A 27202-nucleotide genomic window follows, 5' to 3' on the forward strand; every position below is an offset into this window, starting at 1 on the left:
CTCCTGAGATGCTGCCTGACCCGCTGAGTTACTCCAGCTTTTTGTGATACCTCTGATTTGTACCAGCATCTGCAGTTATTTTCCTACAGCAACTCACTCAATTAGTTTAGCTTAGAGATACAGTGCGGAAACAGACCCTTCGGTCCACCGGGTCCGAGCCGACCAGCAATCCCTGCACGTTAACAATATCCTACACACACTAGGGACAATATTTACATTTACCAAGACAATTAACCTACAAACCCGTACGTCTTTGGAGTGTGGGAGGAAACCAAAGATCCCGGAGAAAACCCACGCGGTCACGAGGAGAACGTACAAACTCTGTACAGACAGCACCCGTAGGCAGGATTAAACCCGGGTCTCTGGCGCTGCAAGCGCTGTAAGGCAGCAACTCTAACCACTGCTCCCAATTCAGGGACAATCAGTAATGAGCTGGTCCTGCAGACGATGTTCACATCCCATGAATAAATAACCCTCACCCTCGAGCAGAATAATTTCCTTCTGATTATTGACACTCAGCACTGTAATCTTGATTCGGAGCATGCTGGTGAGGAGAGCGGTGCCCATTAGCACTTAACACAAATATCGATTAACCTTTGATCTGCTCAATACCCCTCCCCAGATAATACACGATTGTAGCGCAGAGTAACAAAGGGGGGGGGGGGGCAGAAAAATAGATACGAAAAACTTGTTAACAAAGTTGCAACGGTTAGACTCTGCACGCCATTACTAACACTCATGACCAAAGATGGACGCTTGGTATTGAGCGCGCAACACACTCAATTATTTTAGTGCAGAGATACAGCGCAGAAACAGGCCCTTCGGCCCACCGAGTCTACACCCACCAGCGATCCCTATACACTAGCACTATCCGATGCACTACGTAACTTTTTTTTTAACCAAAGAAAATTAACCTACAAACCTGTACGTCTTCGGAGAGTGGGAGGAAACTCGAGCACCCAGGGAAACCAATGCACAAACGGAGAGAACGTACAAACTCCATCCAGGCAGCACCCGTGGTCAGGATCAAACCCAGGTCTCTGGCGCTGCATGGCAGCAACTCTACTGCTGCGCCACCGTGCTGCCTTCTTGTTTTAAATACCACACTCCACCACAGGAGAAGGATTCTTGCTATCTACCTTTGCAATCACTTCACATATTGTATACTTCTAGCAGGTCATCATTTTGCCTTGTTCGCTCCAGGGTAAATAACACCGTCTCTCCAATCTCTCCTTATAAATGAAATGCTCCAATGCAAATTTGAGATGTGCTCAGCAGAAAGGCAAGGCTCATCACAGAGGGTGCCTGGGATGAAACGCATTGGTGTCACCCTGCATCTCCTTGCAAAAGGAATGACGCGGACGACAGACGGGAGATTCTGTGTGCGGGAGACACATTTTCAAAGGATTTATGGAGATTCCTGCTCGTGGTGCAAAAGCCTTTGGGAGCTGGGCCCAATCCGGAATTGGCAGGATGAAAATGTCCTCCCTATAGAACCCCCAAAATGGTGAAGCTGTGGTCCAAAGATCAAAGTGGGTGCTCACACAAAGAGCCCACAGACTGACCGAGGCTGGAAATGAATGAAAAGCACCTAGCAAGCTCAAATTGGCCATCAATGAAGTAACTGCAGATGACCTGTTCCACTGAAGCTGCTCTAGGGAAAAGTACTGGGCAGGAAGGACACTGATGCCAATATCCAACCACTCTTATTTGAGAAGTGCCACCAGATTTCACGTCTACCCGAGAGATCAGGCATAAGACGGCAGACCAGACACTGAAGCATCCCCTCCGTCTGAAGAAGGGTCTCGACCCGAAACGTCGCCCATTCCTTCTCTCCCGAGATGCTGCCTGACCTGCTGAGTTACTCCAGCATTTTGTGAATAAATACCGTCGATTTGTACCAGCATCTGCAGTTATTTTCTTATATCCCCTCGGCAGGGGGGGTGGTGGGGGGTGGGGTGATAGTTGTGGTTTGGGACAATGGGAGGCTTCTAAACGCAGGCCAAGGACTAGTCAGCCCCCGCTCCCGTCATTTTGCCAAACCTCACAGCTCGACTCTAACGGTCGTGTGACTGGTTTTCATTTTACAGTCAGCACATAATCACCCCTTCGACGTGCTGCCGTTGCACATTCACGGAGTGTCACACTTGAACGGGAGAGTCAGCGAATGCTCGAGGACAAGGAACAGGGTTGTCGATGATAAACAGGACTTTAAACACCTTCCTCAGGGCAATACATTGATTTTAATCTTTCCAGCGCGGCAACTGCTCAAAGGCAGCTGCAACATAAAGTATTAACTTGACCGGTTAATCTTTAAACTCCCAGCAAATATTTACCATGCAGGGATCCTGGTGAGCGGCTTAACGATTGAATATAAAAAGAGGGCAATTTAAGCAGGTGCCTTGTTGTTCCAAGTATGCAAAGAAAAAAAGTTTGTGAACAATGACAAAACCCGAACTTGGTAAATGGTGCCAAGGAGATTCTAAGGAGCATTAGCATGACGGCAACTCACGCAAGGAGGCACTCAAGAGGTGTCCAAATACACCCTGACGAGATCAGGAGAAGGGTATCAAGCCGAAACGTCACCTATCCTTCCCAGAGATGCTGCCTGTCCGGTTGAGTTACTCCAGCTTTTTGTGTCTACCTTGGGTTTAAACCGCCATCTGCAGTTCCTTCCTACACAGATTGAGGGCATCCCTCCCCATGGTGCGAAAGAATGAGGGATGAAGCAGCAATGAGGAGGAATCGCACCTTAAGGCCCAAGACGTTGGAGTCACCCATGGAGCAGCAGAGATGCACCGCGGGCCAGAGCGGAGGAGCTTCGAGATAGCAGCGTGTTACGTAGATGTTGGGAAATTAGAGGGAAGGGGCAGTAAGGTATTAGGAACCTGGAGGGAGAGGTTTACCGCCAACTTGGAAGGCCGCATGGGTTTGTAGGCACTGGTACCAGGAAGGGCCGGTGCCAGAAAAGGCTGGTACCAGGAAGCCATGTGAAGGGCTTCAAGAACCTGGATGAACCAGCTTGCAGAACGGGAAAGGCAAGTATCTCATCTGGACAAGCACAACGGACAGTTGACAACTGGACCAAACCCAATTTAGTTCCACCAAAGTGCTGGCAAATGCAAGGAAGCAGCATTAAGATTCTTGGGCAGTAGCCAGGGTTAGGGTTTCTGCACAAAGTGGGACAAACTTGCCTCCTAAGAGCTTCATTGTCAAGGACTAGGGGAAAAAAGGAAGACAGGGAATTCCAGCTTAGTCCCAGGACGGTGGTCTAATGCCACGTGGACTATGGAGTAGGAAGGAGCTGCAGATACTGGTTTACACCGAAGACAGGCACAAAATGCTGGGGTAACTCAGCGGGCCAGGCAGCATCCCTGGAGAAAAGGAATAGGTGACGTTTCTGGTCGAGACCCTTCTTCAGACTGACTATGGAGTCGCACAGACAAAGGAGAACCAATCTATGGCTGTTCCCTGGATGACAAAGAGTCAGTGCCGAGAATCAAACCAGATTCTTCTTGAATGCAAACCACTCGCCCTTTTAGTCCATTCTGTACTGGTGCCCGATAGCAACAATTTACTTTATACTTCCATTTGCTGAGCTTCTGCACACCATGTTGTGCCTGACCCACGTACACAGCCTGCCCGAGACCCACCGGGCTTTTCAATAGGATCAACAATGGGGCAGAGGCAGAGTGCCTGGGGTTCAATTGTGGAACTGAAATGTCCCATCCTGTTGCAGTCATGTGGAATGAGTGCTTTATCTCCACGCCCGTCCTCAAAGGGAAACATCCTCCGAGGCTGACACTTAGCCATGTTCTAAACAGCTTCACACGATCCCCGAGAGCTGGGACCAACAGCTGGCCACAAAAGATGATGCTGCTGAGGAGGAGAGCTTTGTCCTTTGTAATGCCACCTAAATGCTTTCATTTCCCCTTAATTCAGTACCATCTTCTTTTTCAAGTATTCATTCAATTTGTTTGTCAGAGTCACCGTTGAATTGATTTTCAACAGTTTTTTTCAGGCTGTGCACTCCACATCTTGACTATCAGGATGCAAGAAGTACTCATCTCTAGGTTCTCTGCTTACTGACCCTCCTCCTGCCCTCAAACAGTTTCCTCTTATTCGTCCTATTAAGAACCGATTAAAAAAAACCACAAACCTTTTTTTTAAAAACCTTTCAGCTCCTTTTCCAACTTAACTGAAAGCTCAAACTGTTGCAATGATATGACTTTATGGTCATAACAGTTCACATACAACTCATTGTGGGCGGCACAGTGGTCCAGCAGTAGAGTTGCTGCCTTACAGCGCCAGAGACCCAGGTTGGATCCTGGCTATGGGAGCTGTCTGTACGGAGTTTGTACCTTCTCCCTGAGACTGCATGGGTTTCTCCAGGTTCAGTTTCCTCCCACACTTCAAAGACATGTAGGTTTGCATGTTAATTGGCTTTGGTAAAATTGTAAATTGTCCCGGGTGTTTAGGTTAGGTTGCTGGTCGGCAAGCACTCAGTGGTCCAAAGGGCCTGTTCCTGCACTATATCTCAAAAGTATCGTAAACTCATTCTAAGGTGTTTTTTTCTAAAACATATCGCGTGGGTTGCAACCAGATTCAAATCCTGTGCCCACACAGTAGCGGGAATTAAATCATAAAATGACATCTATACTCAGAAGGTCAGGCAGCATCCACAGAGGGAGAGAAATCACTCATATTTAAGGCAACCGAGCTGATTAACACAGGCATGCCAACAGAGTCCACGCTGACCAATGATCACCCATACACCAGTTCTATCATACACACTACGGACAATTTACATAAGCCAATTAACCTGCAAACCTGCACGTCTTTGGAGTGTGGGAGGAAACTGGAGCACCCGGAGAAAACCCACGTGATCACAGAAAGGACATGCAAACTCATCACAGACAGCACGCACTGTCAGTCAGGATCGAAGTCGGGTCTCTGGCGCTGTAAGGCAGCAACTCTACCGCCGCGCTTTAACTGAGCAAGCATCTTGGACTGCCTGAGGATGGCTGACAAAGTATGGTGCTGTATCAGTGAAAGAAAGACTTGTACACCATCGTGTCATTTTAAACAAGTGAAGATCAAGATGCCACAAGCGACTGCAGCGGAAGTAGAAGAAAGATACCGAGAGTTCTACGCCCCTAGCTGGAGTTATCAGACAATGTCCCCCATCCAAGCACATCTCCCCAAAACTCCCTGAAACTGCCCAATGCTCACCTATTCCCGAAGCTCATTTTTCTGCCACAGCAATTACAAGTCGACAGGAACACACCCTCGCGTATGAATGATTATAGATTGGCAAAAAGGCAATTTCCACCCATTTAAAATTCACAAGCAAATTGGAGGCAATGTCCAATTTTATTTATTGCACCCATGAAATTTTTTTAGTCCTTGTGTTGCGCGCCAGAAGATTAATCTTTAACTCCTGGGAAGTTGCTGGCCATGCCGGGACGGTTGGCAGTCCTGGCAGGGAACAGATCCCAGTCGTGAAAGGTGGTCTCACATGCCCAGCTTACAAATAGGGAATAACCATGAAAAGTGAACAAAGCTTCACTGAGTGTGAAGTAATATTTATGGGCGAGATGAGAGATGGGGAGTGGGCCGGGATTGCATCACCTGCTGGCTGGTCGGCAAAAATGTGTTTGATCAGCAGCCAGACCCTCTGGCAGGCCGACTGCAGAAGCAGCTCAGGACACAGAATTACATAGAACTATTACGTCAGACTATTCACTGGACGCAAATAGCTGTAGTAATTCAGCAGGTCAGGCAGCATCTCTGGACCCAGAGTGCCACCTATTCCTTTTTACCACAGACGTTGTCTGGTCTGACCCGCTTTTTAGTTACTCCGGCTTTTTAGCGTCTACATTCTAAGGAGCGAGAAACAGGAAGGGAAAGGAGAGATGGAGGCAGTGATATGGTGAGGTGCAGACCAAATGAATGAAAGATATGCAAAAAGTAACGATGATCAAGGAAAGGTGGAGCCCTTCAATTGTCCATTGTTGGCTGCGTGCTAGGTGACAATGAGTTAGACAGGCAGTGAAACTAGTGTGCCGACTAGGGTGGGGGAGGATGGAGGGCGAGAGAGGATGGAAAACATACTTGAAGGTAGAGAAATTAACCGCTGGGTTGCAAGCTGCCCAAACGAAACACGAGGTGCTGTTCCTCCAATTTGCATTTGGCCTCACTCTGGCAGTGGTGGAGGCCCAGGGCAGAAAGGTCAGTATGGGAATGGAAAGGGGAATTAAAGCATTTGGCAACCGGGAGATCATGTAGGCCAATGTGGACTGATGCAAAACGATCGCCCAGTCTGCGCTTGGCCTCGCCAAAAAAAAGGAGGCCACACCAAGTCGGTCTACAAGAGTCCTACACATATTCACTGTTTGCACTCCATGTACCATCCCCGGCTTCATTTCATGAAAGAAGGAAGACTGGGAATTCCAGCTTAGTCCGAGGATGAAGGTCTTATGCCGTGTGGAACAGTCAGATTAGAGGAGGTCATTCAGCCCTCTACCTGCTTCACCATTAGAGGCAGCATGGTGGCACAGCAGTAGAGATGCTGCCCTACTACCCCAGAGACCCGGGATACATCTTGACCTCGGGTATCACAAAATGCTGGAGTAACTCAGCTGGTCAGGCAGCATCTAGGAGAGAAGGAATGGGTGACGTTTCGGGTCGAGACCCTTCTTCAGACTGAAAGGTTTCGGCCTGAAACGTCACCCATTCCTTCTCTCCTAGATGCTGCCTGACCTGCTGAGTTACTCCAGCATTTTGTGATACCTTCGATTTGTACCAGCATCTGCAGTTATTTTCCTACACTCCTGACCTCGGGTGCTGTCTGAACGGAGTTTGCACATTCTCTCTGTAACCGCGTGGGTTTTCCCCGGGTGCTCCGGTTTCCCCCTACATTCTAAAGACGTGCAGGTATGAATGTAAAGTGGCTTGTAAATTGTCCCTGGTGTGCAGGATAGAACTAGTGCCCGACTGATCGTTGTTCAGCATGGACCTGGTGGGCTGATGGGCAAGTTTCCACACTGAGTCTCGAAACAAAAACCAAATTTATCATCAAACCTAATCTTTTGCCTTACTTTTCTGCACCAGCCCTAATTCCCTTGATATCTCAAAAAGCATCTTCCTTAAATCTTCTCAGTGGGTGAACCTCTCACACCAAAGCCAAAAAAGTGATAAAGATTCACTTTCAGTTGAAGAAATAGCTTCTCGTCTACTCTACTCTCTTTACACCCATGATTGTGTGGCTAAGCATAGGTCCTGTACCATTGATGAGTTGGCCAAGTACACCACTGTTGTTGGGTGATGATCAGCTAGCAGACACCAGGCAGAACACCTGGTTGAGTGGAGTCGCTACGAGCACCTTTCGCTCAAAGCCAAAAAACCAAGGAACTGAACGTTGACTTCAGAAAGGGGAAGTCAGGAGAACAGGAGCCAATCTCCATTAGCGGGTGAGTTGTGGAGAGCTAGCAAACTCCTGGGCATTAACATCTCTGATGACCTGCTCCAAGTCTAGCACCGAGATGTAATCACAAAACAAGGCATGGTAGTACCTCTAGAGGTGACGATGAAGGAGATTTGACATCACCAAAGGTCTAGAAATGCACTGTAAAACTTAACCTGACTGGGCCTACCGTCTGAAGAAGGGTCTCGACCCGAAACGTCACCCATTCCTTCTCTCCTGAGATGCTGCCTGACCTGCTGAGTTGCTCCAGCATTTTGTGAATATGGGCCTACCATCAGGGCCCAGTACAGCAATGTCAAAGCACAGTGAAGCAAGAAGCTACTGAGAGGGTGGATTTAGCACAATCCATCATGGGCAAAACCCACCCCACCACTAATGGCACCTACACAAAGCTCCCCAACAGCAACCACAAGGGAAGGCAGAGCATAAAGGAATAAATAATGGCAGCTTTTCAGATAGACGTAGTAATAATCTGTGCGAGTTTTGTCAGGGTAAAGACTTGGAAAAAACAAAAAAAGTTTTGTTCAGAGATAGAGTGGGGAACCTGTCCCTTCGGCTCGCCGAGTCCGCGTCGACCAGCGATCCCCGTACGCTAGCGCTATCCTAGGAACAATTTACAATTTTTACCGAAACCAAATTCACCAACAAACCTGTAGGTCTTTGGATTTGAGAGAAATGCAGGGAACCCGAGGAAAACCCTTGTGGTCTCGGGGAGAACGTGCAAACTCTGTAGAGACAGCAGCCGTAGTCAGGATCGAATCCGGGTCTCTGGCGCAATAATGCAGCAACTCTACTGCTGCGCCACCGTGCCGCTAGCCTGCCAGTCTACCCCGCCTCACCCAAATCCATCTATCGTTTGCTAGTTCTTGCCCTACCCCTTCGCTTCATCTCTTTACCAGCCATCGCCTCTCCACTCTGGCCAGCCATACCACCTTGGCCACACTCTCTTCTCGCTGCTACCATTGGGAGATTGGCAGCCTGAGAACTATTAATCCCAAGTTGAAGAACAGCTTCTTCGCAAACATCAGGTTTTTGAACCACCCGGCACAATGCTGACCACAACTGAACCTCGGTACCAAACCACTACGGACTTTGCACTGTTATGGTTTTTCCATGTACTTTGTTTTTTTTTGTTGCATGATCATGGTTCAATTTGCTTAGAATAACTGATCATTTAAGATTAGAGTGTTATGACCCACGGGCAACATCTGACTGCCTTACAGCGCCAGAGTCCCTGGTTTGATCCCGACTACGGGTGCTGTCTGTACAGAGTATGCATGTTCTCTCCGTGCCCTCCCTGGGTTTTCTACGAGATCTTCGTTTTCTTCCCACACTCCAAAGACGTCCAGGTTTGGTATAAATGTAAACTTGTCCCTAGTGGGTGCAGGGTAGTGTTAATGTGCGGAGATCACTGCTTGGTGCGGACTCGGCGGGCCGATCGGCCTGTTTCCGCGCTGTATCTCTAAACTAATACCAAACTATAATGAGTGTTGTTGTATATTTATTGTTGTTGATGCATCTAATATGCCTGTAAAGCTGCATCGAGAAAAGAAAAAAAAATTGTTTTGGTTCATATGCAGTGCAAATGACAATTAAATATTTTCAATTTAACACCTCCCTTATCAAAGAAATAATCCCCACCACCTCCCCAAAGATGGTCGATCGCAGATTGCAACAAAAAAAAAGACAGCAATCAATTGGAAACTGGAGGAGGGGCAGCCAACCAGTCTTTGCTTCCCCCACAGTTGGGGTTTTATGTATTTGCAATCCTGCTGGTAGCAATTTCTGAGCAGAAATGCAGGGCAGACTCTGCCGCAGAAGGGCCTGCTGATCATCAGCTGTTACAAGGAGGGACAATTCATTCCCTTACTCTTCTAAATAAAGCAAATCCTTAGCCATAGGGTTCGAGCACATTGGCAATCAGCGGGCACGGATTTGTCTAAACTGCAAGAGAATTTCGTTTTTTTAATTTTCCCCCTCTCATTTTCTCTTTTGGAACAAGAAGTAGTACATACACTCTCTGCTACTGCTCTCCAAAAGTCCGCACCCAGCCTGCACTGATTTACTGCCCAAGGTCAAATGGGAACATGAAGTTCCACCAACACTAGCCTTCATCTGGGACACACACACACCCCACCCTCCCCACCCTACACACACAACCCACCCTCCCCACCCTACACACACACACACACACACCCTACACACACCCCACCCTCCCCACCCACACACACACCCCACCCTCCCCACCCTCCCCACCCACACACACACCCCACCCTCCCCACACACACACACACCACCCTCCGCAACCCCCACACACCCACACACCACACACACACCCCTCCTTCCCCACCCTACACACACACACCCCACCCTACACACACACCCCCCACCCTCCCCACCCCACACCACCCTCCACACACACCCCCCATCTTCCCCACCCTACACACACACACCCCACCCTCCCCACCTACACACACACACCCCTACACACCCTACCCTGCCCAACCCCCACACCCCACCCACCCCACACACACCCCACCCTCCCCACCCACACACACACACACCCTACACACACAGACACCCCTACACACATCACCCTCCCCCCCATACAGACCACCCTCCCCCTACACACACCACCCTCCCCCTCCACACATCACCACCCTCCCCCCACCCCCACACCCCATCCCACACACCAAGTTCAGCTAACATTCTTCCCAAATCCCCCATTCTTGGAAGATGGACAATTCTGACAACAGCACCATTTATTTCCCATACTGTAATTGGCCATGCCAGGCCAGAGCACCTGGTAACTCCAGCTAGTGCAGGCCCAAAGCCATCAAAAACTCCTCATACATTAACTCTGTGGACCGGGAGAAGTTTACTCGAATTGCTGTAGTTCTTTTTGCTGAAAGTGCTCCCTTCAGGATGTTGAGCCACTTGTTATGAAAGAAAACAATGCAGTGCAGGACTGCTACACAATGCTCCTCAACACAGAGGCTCATAAAGCTACTCCTTCAAATTAAATTACCCTATCAGAAGATCATAAGCTATAGGAGCAGAATTAGGCCATTCGGCCCATCAGATCTATTCCACCATTCAATCATGGCTGATCTATCTCTCCCTCCTAACCCAATTCTCCTGGCTTCTCCCTGTAACCCCTGACACCCGTACTAATCAAGAATCTATCTATCTCTGCCTTAAAAATATCAATTGGCTTGGCCTCCATAGCCTTCTGTGACACAGACTTCCACAGATTCACCACCCCCTCTGACTAAAGAAATTTCTCCTCATCTCCTTCCTAAAGGAAGGACCTAAAGGACGAATCCACCGGGTGGCACCAGCAATGACTGCTTCGACCGCCCAGACACGGGAGCTTCGACCACCCAGACACGGGAGCTTCGACCACCGACTGCAGATGGTTCGACTGCCCCGACCGCAGGAGAATAAAAGAGGAAGAAGCTTGGACTTTATTGCCTTCCATCACAGTGAGCAACATGGGGAATCTGCTATGGTGGATGTTTATGTTCACTTTTATGTAGTTGTGTGTCTTGTTGCTTTTTGTTTTAGTATGGCTGTATGGTAATTCGAATTTCACTGTACCTTAATTGGTACATGTGGCAATAAACTGACCTGAAACCTTGACCTTAAATTCTGAGGCTATGTCCTAGACTCTCCCACTAGTAGAAACATCCTCTCCACATACACTCAATCCAAGCCTTTTACTCTGTGTGCCCACTCTATCCAACCCACATAATGAAATGCAAAGACTGGGAAACAGATTGTTGGTCAAAAAGACATAGTTTTGAAAGAGAAGCAAAGGTCACGATGCTCAGAAAAGCCTTTCTGCGAAGCAGTTGTAAACACGGGTGGGAAGAAGGCAGCATGTCAACATTAAGTCTGATATGAAGCAGCTTTAACGGGTTTATGGCTGAGGGAAGAAGAGATGTGTGTAAAATTAAGTGAGAGACATCATGAACAAAGAGTGGAACTGAAGATGGATGAAAGTTTATTTCTTCCATATACAGCAGAGTGAAATGTAATCGATGCTGGAATCCAGCATGGTTCAACAACAATCACTCTGATCGTGCCAACATGGACTTTGCAGGCTGATACTCCTTCCCCACTGTTAACTATAGTCATCAAGGTAGATATTCATTCTATCTACAATCTACAGTTTAAATTACAAAGTTCATACTCTAATCAAAGGCAAGAGACCGCAAAGCTTTGCATTATTTTGGACTATCACTTTTCCTTGTTTTACTTGTTGTAAATATTGTGTTTCCATCGTGAGCATTAACTCTTTCCCCACATGGCACCAAGCCAACCCACGACAAGGCAACAAGCAGAGAGGTCCACGATAAAGTCCCCTTCCACCCATTCTCACAACATGCCCCGACTCAGGTAAACAAGTCACCGAAAGGGTGTCAAAAACACATCTGCACAACCTGTGTAGGGAGCTGCTGGTTGAAACCGAAGATAGACACAAAAAGCTGGAGTAACTCAGCGGGTCGGACAGCATCTCTCGAGAAATGGTGACATTTTGGGTCGAGACCCTTCTTCAGACTGAGTCAGGAGAGAGGGAAACAAGAGATATCAACGGGACATACTTAATAAGTACACTCTTCTGTGGGGTACAGTGCTCTGGAACGGATGATCTCAACTTTGATGCACAGGTTCTATCCATGACTTTGTCTCTAAGGTTGCACTGCAAAAACTAATCCTACTTGACCAATATTTATACCTCTACTCTCTACACAAAGTTTAATATCAATCATTTGATCATTATTGCGTTGCAGGTTTTGGTATTTTGTTGCATGGCATTAACAGCAGCCTTTCTGCTAATCCACAGGGACTTTATTTTAGAAGTAATCCATTGGCTGCAAAGTCCTTCTAGTTTGGTTTAGTGCAAAGATACAGTGCGGTAACAGGCCCTTCGGCTCACTGAGTCCGCGCTGACTGGCGATCCCCACACATTAACCCTATCCTACACACACACACACACACACACTCTAGGGACAATTTACAATGATACCAAGCCAATTTAACCTACAAGCGTGTACGCCTTTGGAATGTGGGAGGAAACCAGAGATCTCAGAGAAAACCCACACCGGTCATGGAGAGAACTTACAAACTGTGTACAGACAGCACCCGTAGTCAAGATTCAAACCCAGGTCTCTGGCACTGTATGGCAGCAACTCTAGCACTGTACCACCCTAAGGATCTTCGGTTGGTGAACAGCTATATATATATATAGCTATATATATATATATTTTAAAAACTGAGGTGACTTATGTAAGTTATATATATATAACCTCACAACCAATAGGCCATCAGGGCTGAAAAGAAAGAAGATATATATATATATATATATAAAACACTGATGGCCTCTTGGTTGTGAAGGTAAATTAAGTGATTGTGTACATCACTCTGTCCCTGGTTTTGGGAACCCAGATTGGGAAGAGTTTCTGGGACTGGAATCAGGGCTAGATAATCCTAACGTTTGGAACTTCTTGCAACACACACGGACAATGCAGTATCTCTCTTCTCTCGCCAGGCTGGGGTCCGTGCAAAATAAAAGACAACCCCATCTAGCACACGGAGGTAAGAGCAGGGAAGAAACACTGACCAATGATATCATCAGTTCCGCCAAACTGCTTCTCCTTGACCCTTTTGTTCCTGGTCTTCATATTCCTTAATCCTCCAAACCACACAGACAGCACAACACTTCATCAATCTGCACCTTCCCAAACTATCTTCACCATGCTCCCTGCTCTCCAAATCTCACAGCCTTACCTTTGGCCACTTCAGCCTAATTTTGTTCCCCAGATTTTGGAGATGTAATTTTCAACGCAGCCTGCCTCGAGAGGCTTCCCTTTGCAAGGGCACGATACTTGCAAATTGTCGTGTTTATCCCGCACCGACGTGTTGCTTATCACACCTCTTCTTTCTGCTCTTTAATTATCATTCTATCAATAGCTCTTCAATACATCTCCCACATTGGAAGATCCCACACTCCCAGTGGAAAATGACAACAAAGAGAAAATAAACAACAGCCCTAACAAAACGCGCACAGGGTTCAACAAACTGGATTGAGTTTAGCTTATCGTCATGTGTTCCATGGTACAGTGAAAAGGTTTTGATGTTTGCTAGCCATTCAGTGGAAGGACAATACATGGACGAAAGACGATGCAATGAACAGTCTGGAACCAGCAGTCACCTTCTCAAACTACAAGATACACCCATGTTGAAGTGAAATGAGCAGATATTTCTTCACTCAAAGGATGGTGAATATTTGGCATTCTCTGCTCTGGACTGCTGTGGAAGATCATTCATGAAGCGCATCCAAAAACAAATATTGTAAATATGGAATTGATGTGGAAAATCAGCCATGATCTTAATGAATAGCCGAGCAGACTCAAAGGGGATTTTGGTCTACTCCCATTCATAATCCTAATGTTTAGTTCAGAGATACAGCGTGGAAACAGGCCCTTCGGCCCACCGATTCCACACCAACCTGCGATCCTGGTACACTAGCACTATCCCACACACTAGGGACAATTAACCTACAAACCTGTACGTCTTTGGAGCATCTGGGGAAAACCCACAGGGAGAATAAACTCAGTACAGACAGCACCTGTAGTCAGGATCGAACCCAGGTCTCCGGCGCTGCAAGGCAGCAATTCCACCATTCTCATCCTCACAGATTTTAATGGAGCCTTGGCTGAGATGTTAGCGCTCTTGGTTCCAAGTTCGAAGCCCGATGGTTCTAGCCTTGTGCCGAAGATTTGACAACGTAATCACATTGCGCCACACTACTGTGGACATGCTATGGAGTCATTTTCGCCCAGAAGAAACATTAAAAGGTCAATACAAAAGATTGCACTTGGAAGTGCAGCGAGATAGTTCAACCAAGCAGATCACTCTACCGGCACCAAAAACTGACCGCTGATCATTTTTCTTGCTGTTCTTTTTAACCGAAGCCAAGCTGTGCAGAAACTGGCTGCTGCCAGCACCATATTGCAAGAGTGACCACACTTTCAAAGAAATTCAATGGCTGAGTAAATTTGCCAACCTTCAATGTTCCTGAAAATTGTTGAATAAATACCAGCTGTTTTTCTTTTCCATTTCACAGACAGTGAACATATCAATTGCAACAGAGAGAGTATGTTAATATTTACTGAGGGGCCTTTGAACATATTAGTATTTGCAGAAAAGCCTAATTTGTTTTTCCCGTCATCTTTATATGGGGGGGGGGGGGGGGAGAAAAGCTCAACTTTCAAACTGCCTTGATAGTTGTGGCTGAATCTTACAGTCACCGAGATTAACCCACTTACTGATAATGCAAAAGGAATTTTTTTTTCTGTCAACTTTAAATTGGCACTTTGATACAGCAAAACTATTCCTGGGGGTTTCAGGCAACAAGTCAGTCACATTCTGCTCATTCACAATACATCTCCTTCCTACAACACCATCAACCACTTATCTTTTCAGCTATTTTTGCCGTTGAGTATAAATATATATTACATTTACAAATCCAACAGTAGCTGGGACCAAAATAGTAAATCCCATTGCAGCGAGACATAGAACAGTGGAGCACAGGAGCAGGCTCTTCGGCCCACAATGTCTATGCCGAACAGGATGCCAAGTTAAATACATTTCCTCTGCCTGCATGCGATCCATATTCCTCTGCATATTAAAGCACATGCAGAATAGTGCTTGCATGTTCTTCAATGCACAGGAGATCCTTTGGTCCATCTCCCTAACTGCCTCTCAGCAGAACTACCTTAGGTCCTATTCCCTGTACCATCTCCACAACACAGCAAATTGGCTTAGTTTAGAGATACAGCACAGAAACAGGCCCTTTCGGCCCACCGAGTCCGCACCGACCAGCAATCCCTGCACATTAACACTACCCTACACACACTAAGGACATTTTTACATTTATACCAAGCCAATTAACCTACAAAGCTGTACGTCTCCGGAGTGTGGGAGGAAACCGAAGATTTCGTAGAAAACCCACATGGTCACGGGGAGAATGTACAAACTCCATACAGGCAGGGATCGAACCCGGGTCTCTGGCGCTGCAAGGCAGCAACGCTATCGTTGCGCCACTGTGCCGCCCTAAATTATCCTCTCTCAAGTGCCTGTAAAAATCCCTTTTGAAAATCCCATTTGACTCAATTTCCACAGCCCGCAAAGAAAAGTCAGCTCCAGATCATTCCTACTCTCTACCTAAAAAAAAAAGAGAGATATTATATCTTTTAGGGACCTCAGAAACATTGATGTGTGGAGGGGCTTCATGGTTGAAGCTCTTGGCTCCTCGACATTGGTGACACAGGTGGGCAGGGTAGTGAAGAAGGTATTTAGCTCGTTTGGTTGCTTTCATCGGCAAGGGTATTGTGTATTCGGGTCTCGATCCAAAACACCACCCATTCATTCCTTATCTCCAGAGATGCTTACGGTCCCGCCGAGTTACTCCAGCATTTTGTGTCTATTGTGGTAGAAGAGTTGGGAAATCATGCTGCAACTGTACCAGGTACTGGTTAGGCCACAATTCTGGTCACCACATTGTCGAATATATGATGAGCACCGGCCAGAGTGCAGAAGGGATTCACCAGGATGTTGCCTGGAATGGAGGGCTTTAGATACAAGAAAAGATTGGATATGGTGGGATTGTTCTCACTGCAGCACAGATTGGTGACCTTATAGAATTTGAAGAGACTGATTGGTGACCTTATAGAATTTAGTAAATTATGAGGGGCATAGATATAATAAATAGTCATAGTCTTCCCCCCCCCCCCCCCCCACAGAGTAGGAGAGTCAAAAAGAAAGGATATTAACGCGAGGGGGAAAGATTAAAAAGAAATCTGAGGGGTAACTTTTTCACATATAGGATAGTGAGGGCATGGAACAAGCTGCCACAGGAGTGGTAGACACGGGTACAATTACAGTGTTTAAAAAGCATGTGAACGGGTATATGGATATATGAAAGGAATAGACATTAAGGCCAAATCAGGAAAATGGGATCAGCATAGATTGGCATCTCAGCGGGCATGAACAAGATGGGCCGAAGGGCCTGTTTCTGTGCAAATGACTATGTTCCTTGCACCCCTCCCTTGTGTCTTTTGCCCATAATCTTTCATTTTGAGCCATCTTCTATAAGGAACAGGTGTCTTTTATTTACCCTATTAAACCTGTCCACCTCTGTCAAATCTCTTCTCAACCTTTGTTGCTCCAGGACGAATGATCGCTGTATTGCCATCTAACCTTATTGATTCTATACATTTTCTATGCATCCTCTCTAGGACATTAATATCCTTCCTAAGGTTAAGTCATAGAGTCATGGAAAGACTGGCTCACACCGATCAACATGTCCCATCGACACTATTCCCACCTGCCTGCATTTGGCCCATATCCCTCTAAACCTATCCTATCCATGTACCTGTCTAAATGTTTCTTAAACGTTGAGATATTTCCTGCCTCAACTACCTCCTCCAGCAGCTTGTTCCATACATCCACCACCATTCTGAAAAAAAAAATCATTGCTACTTAGTAACAGTTGTTCTCGCCAAAGAACAACACCATCTACCCTTTATCGGAAAGACATTTTGCATTATACTCTGCCTTAGATTAATTTTCTGCACATGCTGCGATCAATCTTTATTCCAAAGGGTTCAATTTTTAACCCCTTATTGTATGGGACTGTATCAAATTCTTTCCAAAACTCAATGCGGTCAACACAGAGCACCTTCCCTTCATTGCCATCTCATGTAAAATAAATCAATGAAATTGGCCATTCACAACTTGCCCTTTTCCAAAAGCAAGCTTGTTATTAGTTAGTTAAACTTGCCTGGATACTTTTTTCCTCTGATTTTCATCATTGTAAACTTCCTAGTTTAGTTATTGTCACATGTACAGTGAAAAGCTTTTGTTGCGTGCTAACCAGTCAGCGGAAAGACAATACATGATTACAATCGAGACATTTACAATGTACATGATAAGGGAATAACGTTTAGTGCAATGTAAAGCCAGTAAAGTCCGATCATTGATAGTCCGAGGGTCACCAATGAGGTAGAAGTTCAGGACTGTTCTCTGGTTGTGGTAGGATGTTTCAGTTGCCCGATAACAACTGGAAAGAAACTGTCCCTGAATCTGGTCGTGTGCGTTTTCACAATTCTATACCTTTTGCCTGATGGGAGAGGGGAGAAGAGGGTGGCCAGGGTGTGACTGCTCCTTGAGTATGCTGCAGGCCTTGCCACGGCAGTGTGAGGTATAAATGGAGTCAATGGAGGGGAGGTTGGTGTGTGTGATGGTCTGGGCTGCGTCCACAATTCGCTGCAATTTCTTGCGGTCTTGGGTGGAACTGTTCCCAAACCAAGCTGATGTGCCCAAACCAAAATGCTTTCAATGGCCTCAAATTGACAGTCCTCAAAGCTCAGATCAAATTGCCTGGCCTTTTATTGACATGCAGGCCCACATATTGTCTTTCTATGATCTTGTAGCACCTCCGCCCTATCCTGGGAGAATGGAAGCTTCTCCACATCAACCACAGTCATCCCTTCTGCACCTGGTGACTTGTCCAAGCAGAGTTAGCATTTCTAGTGTCTTCTCCCTATCAATTTTCATCCCATCCATTATCTCCGCTATCTCCTTTCCACTAAGAATCTGGTTGTCTCGGTAAAGACTAATCCAACCTGTACCATTGCTCCAGTTGTGATTGAAAAACACACAAAGCACTGGAGTAACTCAGCGGGTCAAGCAGCATCCCTGGAGAACAAGGATAGACGACATTTCGGGTCAGGACCCTTTGTCTAAAGATGGGTGCCAACCCAAAATCTTGCCTGGGGTGTTCTCCAGAGATGCTGCTTGACCCGCTGAGCTACTCGAGCACTTTGAATATATTTTGTGGTTTTGGTTCCTTGTGGCTTCTAAATGATTATGATTTCTTCCTCGTAACCTCCTTTATCGTCCTCTTTATCTTACTATCCTTTACTATTACTACCACTTTCTCATAACCCACATTATTTGGAAGGTTTTGGGATCATTTCTGCGATTGTACCCTCTCTTTGCTCACCTGATTTTTCTTTCCATTTCCTCGCTCAGAGTCTTACATTCAGCGCAGTTCTCACTGACGTTATTCTCATGACGTTTATCACACACCCATACTTTCCAGCATCATCTTGTTTATTTGCTTTGTTATTCAGGGAACTTCAGGTGCCCTTACCCCATCATCCACTTCAGTGACTAAACCAGCCTAAACCCAAAACATCTACCCAGGAAAGGCCACCCTTTGTTTCATTATAGTTTCATTTGCCAATATTTAGGTTGATTTATTATTAAAGCATGGAAACCTGCACAGGTTAGGTGGATAGACACAAAATGCTGCAGTAACTCAGCAGGACAGGCAGCATCTCTGGATGGAAGGAAATGGGTGACGTTTCGCGTCGAGGCCCTTCTTCTATGCAAGACTTCCTTATCTCAGTAACTCCCTCTTCCCTGACGCTCAGTCTGAATAAAAAGGTCTCGACCCAAAACGTCACCCATTCCTTTTGTCCAGAGATGCTGCCTGGCCCACCAAGATACTCCAGCATTCTGTGCCTATCATGTGCAAACCAGCATCTGCAGTTCCTTTGTACACAGGTTAGGTGGTATCTGCAGAGAGAGAAGCAGTGTTAGCGTTTCAACCAGAGACTTTAATCCTATTACTCTCTCCATTGGTGCAGCCTTACCTGCCAAATATCTCCAGCAATTGCTGTTTCTAGTATCTGAATTATTTTTTTTTGCTTTTTAATTTTGGTTTATTTTATACTGTCTAGATCCTCTTCTCATGCTGATTCTCCCTTCTCTAGTACAGAAGACCTGCGTGAGATTTCTCCTTGACCCTCACGATCAACATGATGTTCGAATGACCTTGGTCCCCAAGTCACCTCTCACTGATACTTTGTCCAAAATCATTGCCCAAAACCAGTTGCTCCCTCCCAGGCCCAGAAGCTTATTGAACAAGGAAGTCCTCCCCTTCTTTAACCATTAACATTATTCCAATCAATACTGAAATTACCTCGTCAAAACACACCTTCATTCCTTATAGGTCCTTGTATTCCTTCAGATCTGATTCTCCATCTCGCTCTCACTATTCAGTCAGTTGTGCATGCTTTCTTAATGGTCAGGAGGCAGAGACAGATCAGCCATGCTTGAATGGCGGAGTAGACTTGATGGGCTGAACGGCCTATTCCTTATGACCTTAATAGTAGGTAAATATCAAAAGACTACAGAGGCTGGAAATCTGGATCAAACAAAAAATGCTGGAAAATGCAGCTGGTCAGGCAGCAACTGTGGAAAGTGAAACCGTCATCACCATGAGTCACAGGTTCACAAGTTATAAGAGTAGAATTAGGCATTCAGCCCATCGAGTCCACTCCTCCATTCAATCATGGCTGATCTCTGCCTCCTAATCCCATTTTCCTGCCTTCTCCCCATAACCCTTGACACCGTTCAACTCTAGAATTTGTCGATCTCTGCCTTAAAAATATCCACTGACTTGGCCTCCACAGCCCTCTGTGGCAATGTCCCACAGATTAACTGCCCTCTGACTAAAGAGGTTCCTCCTGACCTCCTTTCTGAAAGAGTGCCCTTTGATTCTGAGGTTATGACCTCTGGTCCAGGACTCTCCCACCAGTGGAAACATCCTTTCCACATCCACTCTATCTATGCCTTTCATTATTCTGTAAGTTTCGATGAGGTCCCCCCTCAACCTTCTAAACTCCAGCGAGTAGAGGCCCAGTGCTGTCAAACGCTAATCATATGCTAACCCACTCGTTCCTGGAATCATTCTTGTCAACCGTAATTGACAATAAATTGACCTTGAACCTTAAACCTCCTCTGGACCTTCTCCAGAGCCAGCACATCCTTCCTCAGATATGGGGCCCAAATTTGCTCACAGTACTCCAAATGCGGCCTGACCAGCGCCTCAGCATTACATCTCTGTTGTAGAGTCTGGGAACCTTCATCAAGATTAAGCGGACCAGAGATTTTGGTTGTTTCAATATTGACTGGCGGGTGCCTGGAACATGCTCCCAGGGATGATGACAGAGCCAGACACAATATTGGAATTTAAGAGCCCTTTTTGGATAGTTCCGTTTAGTTTATTATCAGGTGTACCGTGGTACAGTGACAACCCTTTGTTGCCTGCTATCCAGTCAGCTGAAAGACAATACGTGATTGCAATCGAGCCATGTACAGATGCATGATAAGGGAACAACGTTTAGAACAAGGTAAAGCCAGCAAAGTCCAATAAAGGATAGTCCGTGGGTCACCAATGAGGTAGATAGTAGTTCAGCACTGCTCTCTGGTTGTGGTAGGATGATTCAGTGGCCTGATAACAGCTGGGTTGGATACATGGAAACGCAGGGAATGGGGAGATATGGATCATGTGCCAGCAGAAGCGATTAGTTTAACTGGGCATGGACATGGTGGGCCGATGTTCCTGTGCTGTTCTGCGTTCTGTGTGTATCTCTCCACAGATGCTGCCTGACCTGCGGAGTGTTTTCAACATGTTTTTTTTTTTTTTAAATTGCATAAAATATTTGCAAAAGCAAGAAAAAAAAACCCAAAAGACTCAAATCTGCAATGGTAGGTTTGTTGCTCTAACGAGGTACAAGGTAACAGTTTCCTCCAATTCTGTCAGTGGCAATAACCCCAGACGTACACATTTGTAATAGGACAACTATTTGGGAGAAAAAAAATACACAGACAGCATTTGCTCGCGTAGATAGACTTAGCCTCTCAATTGCGAGGACAACTGCAGTAACAAATCACGAGAAAGCATAATTGAAATAATGAAACCCCCCCCTCCCATCTAAAAGAGCCCAGTGGCCGGTGTCTCAGCCAGAGGCGGGCAGTGATAGCACTGTACGTTTGGTCGGCAGGGGGCAGGCAGGAGTGGGTTTCAGAGAGGAGGCGAAACATTTCAGAGCCCAGAGTCTGTGTGCATGGGCCAATGTTCCCCACTCCCAATGCAATCAAATCCGCTCCCAACAAAACTGCACGATTTAAAAGGCAATTGCGAGCAGATTCGCGCACGCATAAAACACACACACACACACACACACACACACAGCCACGCAGCCACAAGACCAGGGCTTGCAACAAAAGGGGAAAGCGTTTCTAACTGAGCACTTCGCTTCTATAAGCTCCCTTTAAGACATTCCCTTTGTCTACTTGTGTTTAATCCAAGCTCCGCTATCAGCAGGAAATCCTTCCAACTATTCACCCGTAAATCAATGGCACTTTCACACGCACGCAAAGTTTCCACACTTGTTATTCGCTAGATGGATCGGCTGGGAAATTAATCAGCTCTCTCGTTTTCCCTGTTCTGATCTAGAAAGAGGTGGGTACATAAGTCCTTTATCTCCCCCCAACACACAAAAACAGAAAGCAACAAGGGAAGGGGGGGGGGGTGGGATATATCCTCAAGCTGGCATTTTTGCTAATATTAATGTGTATTATTTTTTTCCCCCACCCTCCCTCTTTTAAAAAAAAAAAAATCCATTAGACGAGGGGTCCAGGCTTTGGGACCCTTCAACAATAACATGCGAAATGCCCCTGACAGTCGCCCCTGAAATCCCCTCTCGGTCCTTGCACTCGGACTGATGCAGCCTCCAAGCGCAGAATCTGGACACTGAATCCCCCCCACACACCACCATCCTTCACAATGAACCACCACCACCCCTCAACCACCACCAATCCCCACAATCAACCTGCCTCTGGAAACAATACCGCCCAATGTGTGTGTGTGTGTATGTGTGTGTGTGTATGTGTGTGTGTGTATGTGTGTGTGTGTATGTGTGTGTGTGTATGTGTGTGTGTGTGTGTGTGTGTGTGTATGTGTGTGTGTGTATGTGTGTGTGTGTATGTGTGTGTGTGTATGTGTGTGTGTGTATGTGTGTGTGTGTATTTCCAGCCTTACCTTGGTACACTGGGGCCATCGGTGCAATGCTGTGTGCTGTGCATGGCAGAATACAACGCCAGTTGCTCCTCTCCTTGCTAAACACGGTGCAGATCTGCCATATTGTGCTGGGTTAATTTGGTATGTAAATCCCCGGCTGCATCGCCGCCTCGATTCATCCGGAGAGGGGGAGAGGGAGAGAGAGACATCGAAGGGGGGAAAAAACTCTTTCAAAATCGGTCACTGGACGTTCTTGCTTCATGGAAGGCAGGCAGGCAGGCAGGCAGGCTCTCTTTCTCTCTCTCTCTCTCCCTCTCTCTCTCTCTCCCTCTCTCTCTCTCTCCCTCTCTCTCTCTCTCTCTCTCTCTCCCTCCCCCTCCAAGTACAAGAAGACAGCGACCATCCAGTTCGAGTCCCACATGCGGATCTGACACTTGGTGTCTCGATATTATATATATATATATATATATATATTTATATATATATATATATATATATAGCGTCCTGGGTTTTTTTTTACCTTCTGGACAACATGTTCTGTGAGGTTTCTGCAAAGTTACAAGCAGAAGAGCCAGAGAGACATCTCTATCGATGTCTATGCAGTCGATTCCCTCCCCCACACCCCCACTAGAAAAACATATATAGCCCTTGCAGGAGAGAGCAACTGAGCAACTTTGTTTAGTCGCCGCCAACTCTCATTGCAATGACTTTCTGATGGTGGTGGTGGTGGTGGTGGTGGGAGGGGGGGGGGGCTCAGTTTGCTTGGGGTTGGGGTGGGAGTGGGAGAGAGGGGGAGAGATGGTGGGTGGGAGGGAGGGGAGGAGTGAAGCACTGGGCTATCTATCGCTAGCTGCGGTGGGCGAAGGCGGCCAAAGAGATGTTCTCCAGCTACTGCTGGGGGAAAATGAAGAAGAGGGGAGGGTTTTACTTTCTTCTTTCGACTGCTCCAGGCTGCAGCCTCTGACGCAGAGAGAGATACAACAAATGGCAGTGGAGATGAGCCGGCCAGCGAGCGATGCTTGCCCATCCAAATTGGCACTTTAACTCTTCGCTGCCGGAGAGCCATCGATTTGGTTTTTCAATCCGTCGATCCATTTCATTGTCCAGTATATCTCTAATCACCGTTCTGTGTGTGTGTGTGTGTGTGTGTAGGAAAGAAGTGCAGATGCTGGTTGACACCGAAGGTAGCAGACACACACACACACACACACACACACACAAGATGCTGCTGGAGTAACTCAGCGGGTCAAGCAATGGGTGACGTTTCAGATCGGGACCCTTCTTCAGGATCACTGTCGACTCTGGTCACTCTTTAGCAGTCGCCTTTCTGGTTGTGTTTCCCTCCTGGGATAAATAAAGTTCTGTCCTATCGTGTTAGTGTGTATAACTCTGATAATCCGCTATTCGAGTATTCACAGTCTGGTTTACTGAGTCCCCCCTCCCCTCTCATTGCTTTCTGCATGCCTTACATTCATTTCTCCTAAGTACCATCGATATCTCTCCTCCCCCTTTCTCCTGAATCTCAGTCTGATGAAGGGTCTCGACCCGAAACGTCCCCTATTCCTTTTTTTTTTCTCCAGAGATGCTGCCTGACCCTTTGAGTTACTCCAGTGTTTTTTTTGTGTGTCCATCTTCGGTTTGAACCAGTATCTGCAGTTCCTCCCAACTCCCTCCCTACTTGTCGCGGTCAGGGTTCCACAGGGTCGGTGTGTAACATCTGAGAGAAAGTGAATTATGGGGAGAAGGCAGGAACGGGGTACTGATTGAGAATGATCAGCCTTGATTACATTGAATGGTGGTGCTGGCTCGAAGGGCAGAATGGCCTACTCCTGCACCTATTGGTCTATTGTCTATAAGAATGTGTCGCGGGATCGGTAAAGATATCATCCAATAGACCAGGAAATTAGCTGCACCTGTAACACCAGACTCCCCGGGATGCTGGTTTACTGGAATTGTACTTATTTGGCTGTAAATAGGTCGCCATGTCCTGAGGTTTAGAATGCCCTGATATCATTGCCATATAATTTCAGGAGTTTTATTGTCATATACTAGACCAAGTGGACACGTTGAGCCCAAACCTCTCCTGCATTGGTGCAGCACCCTCTCCCCGCCCCCTCCCCTCTCCCATCTCCCCTCTTCCCCCCCTCCCCCACTCCCCTCTCCCCGCCCCCCCACTCCCCTCTCCCCCCCTCCCCACTCCCCTCTCCCCTCTCCCCCCTCCCCACTCCCCTCTCCCCCACTCCCCTTTCCCCCCTTCCCCACTCCCCTCCCCTCTCCCCCTCCCATCTCCCCTCCCCACTCCCCATTCCCCTTTCCCCCACTCCCCCCTCCCATCTCCCCTTTTCCCCACTCCCCTCTCCCCCTCCCATCTCCCCTCTCCCCCCCTCCCCACTCCCCTTTCCCCCCTCCCCACTCCACTCCCCTCTCCCCCCTCCCCTCCCCCCCCACTCCCCTCCTCCTCTCACCACCCCCCCATCCTATCTCCCCCCTTCCATCTCCCCTCCCTCCTGTCCCGTGTACCGTTTTGGCTGCAGTTCAGCAGGAACAAACAAATAAACAAACAAGTTTTAGTATATAGATGTCCCAGGTAGAACAATGAAATCCTGACTTGCAGCAACACAACAGAATATGTGAAAGAAGCATAACATCATGTTTTAAATCTTCGTTTCCTTGTGCCATATTAAGTACTATATTGTGTATTTTGTTAAATCTATTTTTTCGTGGAATGTGAAAGCAGCTGACAAGATCATCGTTTGTCACCAGATGCCAATCCATAGTTGCCCTTGGGAGGTGCTAGTTGTTTTCAACCACTGCACTCTCTTTCTTAATCAAAATAAACATTATTCAAAATAAAAATTATGTACAAAACAAGAACTGTGCAAAAATTCTTCCACCATTCTCAGCATCATATTTGGTAGTGTTCACAGAAGTATCCTTCTACCCGGCACCCATGCAACACATGTAGCCCCCTTGGGTAATATCCCTTCCCTCTTTGAGGGGCGTCTCCACCAATGTCCAGCAGCGGAAGGACCCTAGACTGTGGGCCTCCCCCACAGACCCTTGGCGTTGGCTGCACCGAGTTTCAGTGTGTCCCTCAGCACGTACTCCTGCAGTCTGCAGCGGGCCAGTTGGCAACATTTCTCGATGGACATCTCCCTCTGCTGGGAGATCAACAAGGTTTGGGCAGACCGAAGAGCATCTTTCCTCTGGTCTTGGACTCTCCCACTAATGGTTGCACAATGGACAGAGACTGCAACCTGAAAAATTGAGGATATATTTCCTTTTAGGAAGGACAAGAGATGGGAAAAAGCTAGAGTAGATGGTCTATAAGAAAATAACTGCAGATGCTGGTACAAATCGAAGGTATTTATTCACAAAATGCTGGAGTAACTCAGCAGGTCAGGCAGCATCTCGGGAGAGAAGGAATGGGTGACGTTTTGGGTCGAGACCCTTCTTCAGACTGAAGAAGGGTCTCGACCTGAAACGTCACCCATTCCTTCTCTCCCGAGATGCTGCCTGACCTGCTGAGTTACTCCAGCATTTTGTGAGTAGATGGTCTATAAATCATCAATGATCCTAGTGCACTGGAAAGGAGTGACTAATATTTAGGAAACCAGGCTGTTGAAGCAGTTTGGGGAAAGAAAATAACAAAAGCAAGAAGTCAGTTGTCGGAGAGATGCATAGCTCCCAACAGCAACCATATGGTAGGACAGAGTGTAAAGTATGAAATCATCTTGTCAGAAAGATATAGTAATGATTTGAGTGAGTTTTATTATGTAAAGATTGGAAAAAATAATATGTGCAAAGAAAGCCTAGATGAGGGGATTGTAGAGAGCGTCATGGCCTTCTATGGTAATTCTAACACAGAGCATCGCAGGAGGTTGCAGAGAGTGGTGGACTTAGTCCGGCCCATCACAGGCACAGCCCTCCCCAACATCAACCGCATCTACATGAGGTGCCCTCAAGAAGGCAGCATCTAACATCAACGACACCCACCATCCAGTCCATCTTCCCATTGCTGCCATCGGGCAGGAGATAGAGAAGTTCCACGCCATTGGGTTCAGGAACGGCTACGTTCCTACATCACCATCAGGTTCTTGAACAGACCAGCACAACGCTAATGCCACCTTGGTAACGGAACACTACGGAACACCTCTTGCATGCCCGTGGACTTATCTTCCAATTGTGTTTTTGTATTCATGCCTTGTTTATTTTTTGCACCGTCTTTTTATTTTCACTATCTTCTTGAATTTATGTGTGATATCTGTGCGTGTGGTGCTTATGTGTATTGTCTGGGTCAATGTGCCTGTGATGGTGCTGCGAGCAAGATCTACACAGTATCTATACATCACTGTTCTTGTGCAAACGACGATAAACTTGACTTGTTTTGGGGAGAGACACAAAGTGCTGGAGTAACTCAGCAGGTCAGGCAGCATCTCAGGAGATAGAGGACGGGCCACGTTTTGGGTCAGGACCCTACTATAGTCTGAGGAAGAGTTCTGACCCGAAATGTCGCCCATCCTTTTTCTCCAGAGATGCTGCCTGACCCGCTTTGTTACTCCAGCATTTTGTGTCTATCTTCGATATGAACCAGCATCTACACAACTTCCTTCCTACACAACTTGTTTTGGGGATAGGGTCTTACAATTGCAATTAGAGAAAAGGCTGCAGTAAATGTGCTGTTGTGGGATGAATAAATAACCTCATCATGAGGGGGCTCCTAGATAATATTAATCTTAACGTGATTGAATATTACATTCAGTTTGAGGGGG

General features: G+C 46.8%; 1 protein-coding gene across 4 annotated transcripts in view; it reads right to left on the bottom strand.

The window, feature by feature from the left end:
- hipk2 (homeodomain interacting protein kinase 2) overlaps positions 1-22973 on the bottom strand; it is a 197757-nt gene extending 174784 nt beyond the window's left edge. For all 4 annotated transcript variants that reach the window (XM_078416993.1, XM_078416992.1, XM_078416991.1 and 1 more), the window contains exon 1: positions 22452-22973. In XM_078416993.1, the coding sequence (XP_078273119.1) occupies positions 22452-22470 (19 nt within the window). In that variant the 5' untranslated portion in view covers positions 22471-22973. The remainder of the gene's footprint in view (positions 1-22451) is intronic.
- Positions 22974-27202: the final 4229 nt, after the last annotated feature.

This window comes from Rhinoraja longicauda, chromosome 20 (genome assembly GCF_053455715.1).
Source record: "Rhinoraja longicauda isolate Sanriku21f chromosome 20, sRhiLon1.1, whole genome shotgun sequence".
Taxonomy (NCBI): domain Eukaryota; kingdom Metazoa; phylum Chordata; class Chondrichthyes; order Rajiformes; family Arhynchobatidae; genus Rhinoraja; species Rhinoraja longicauda.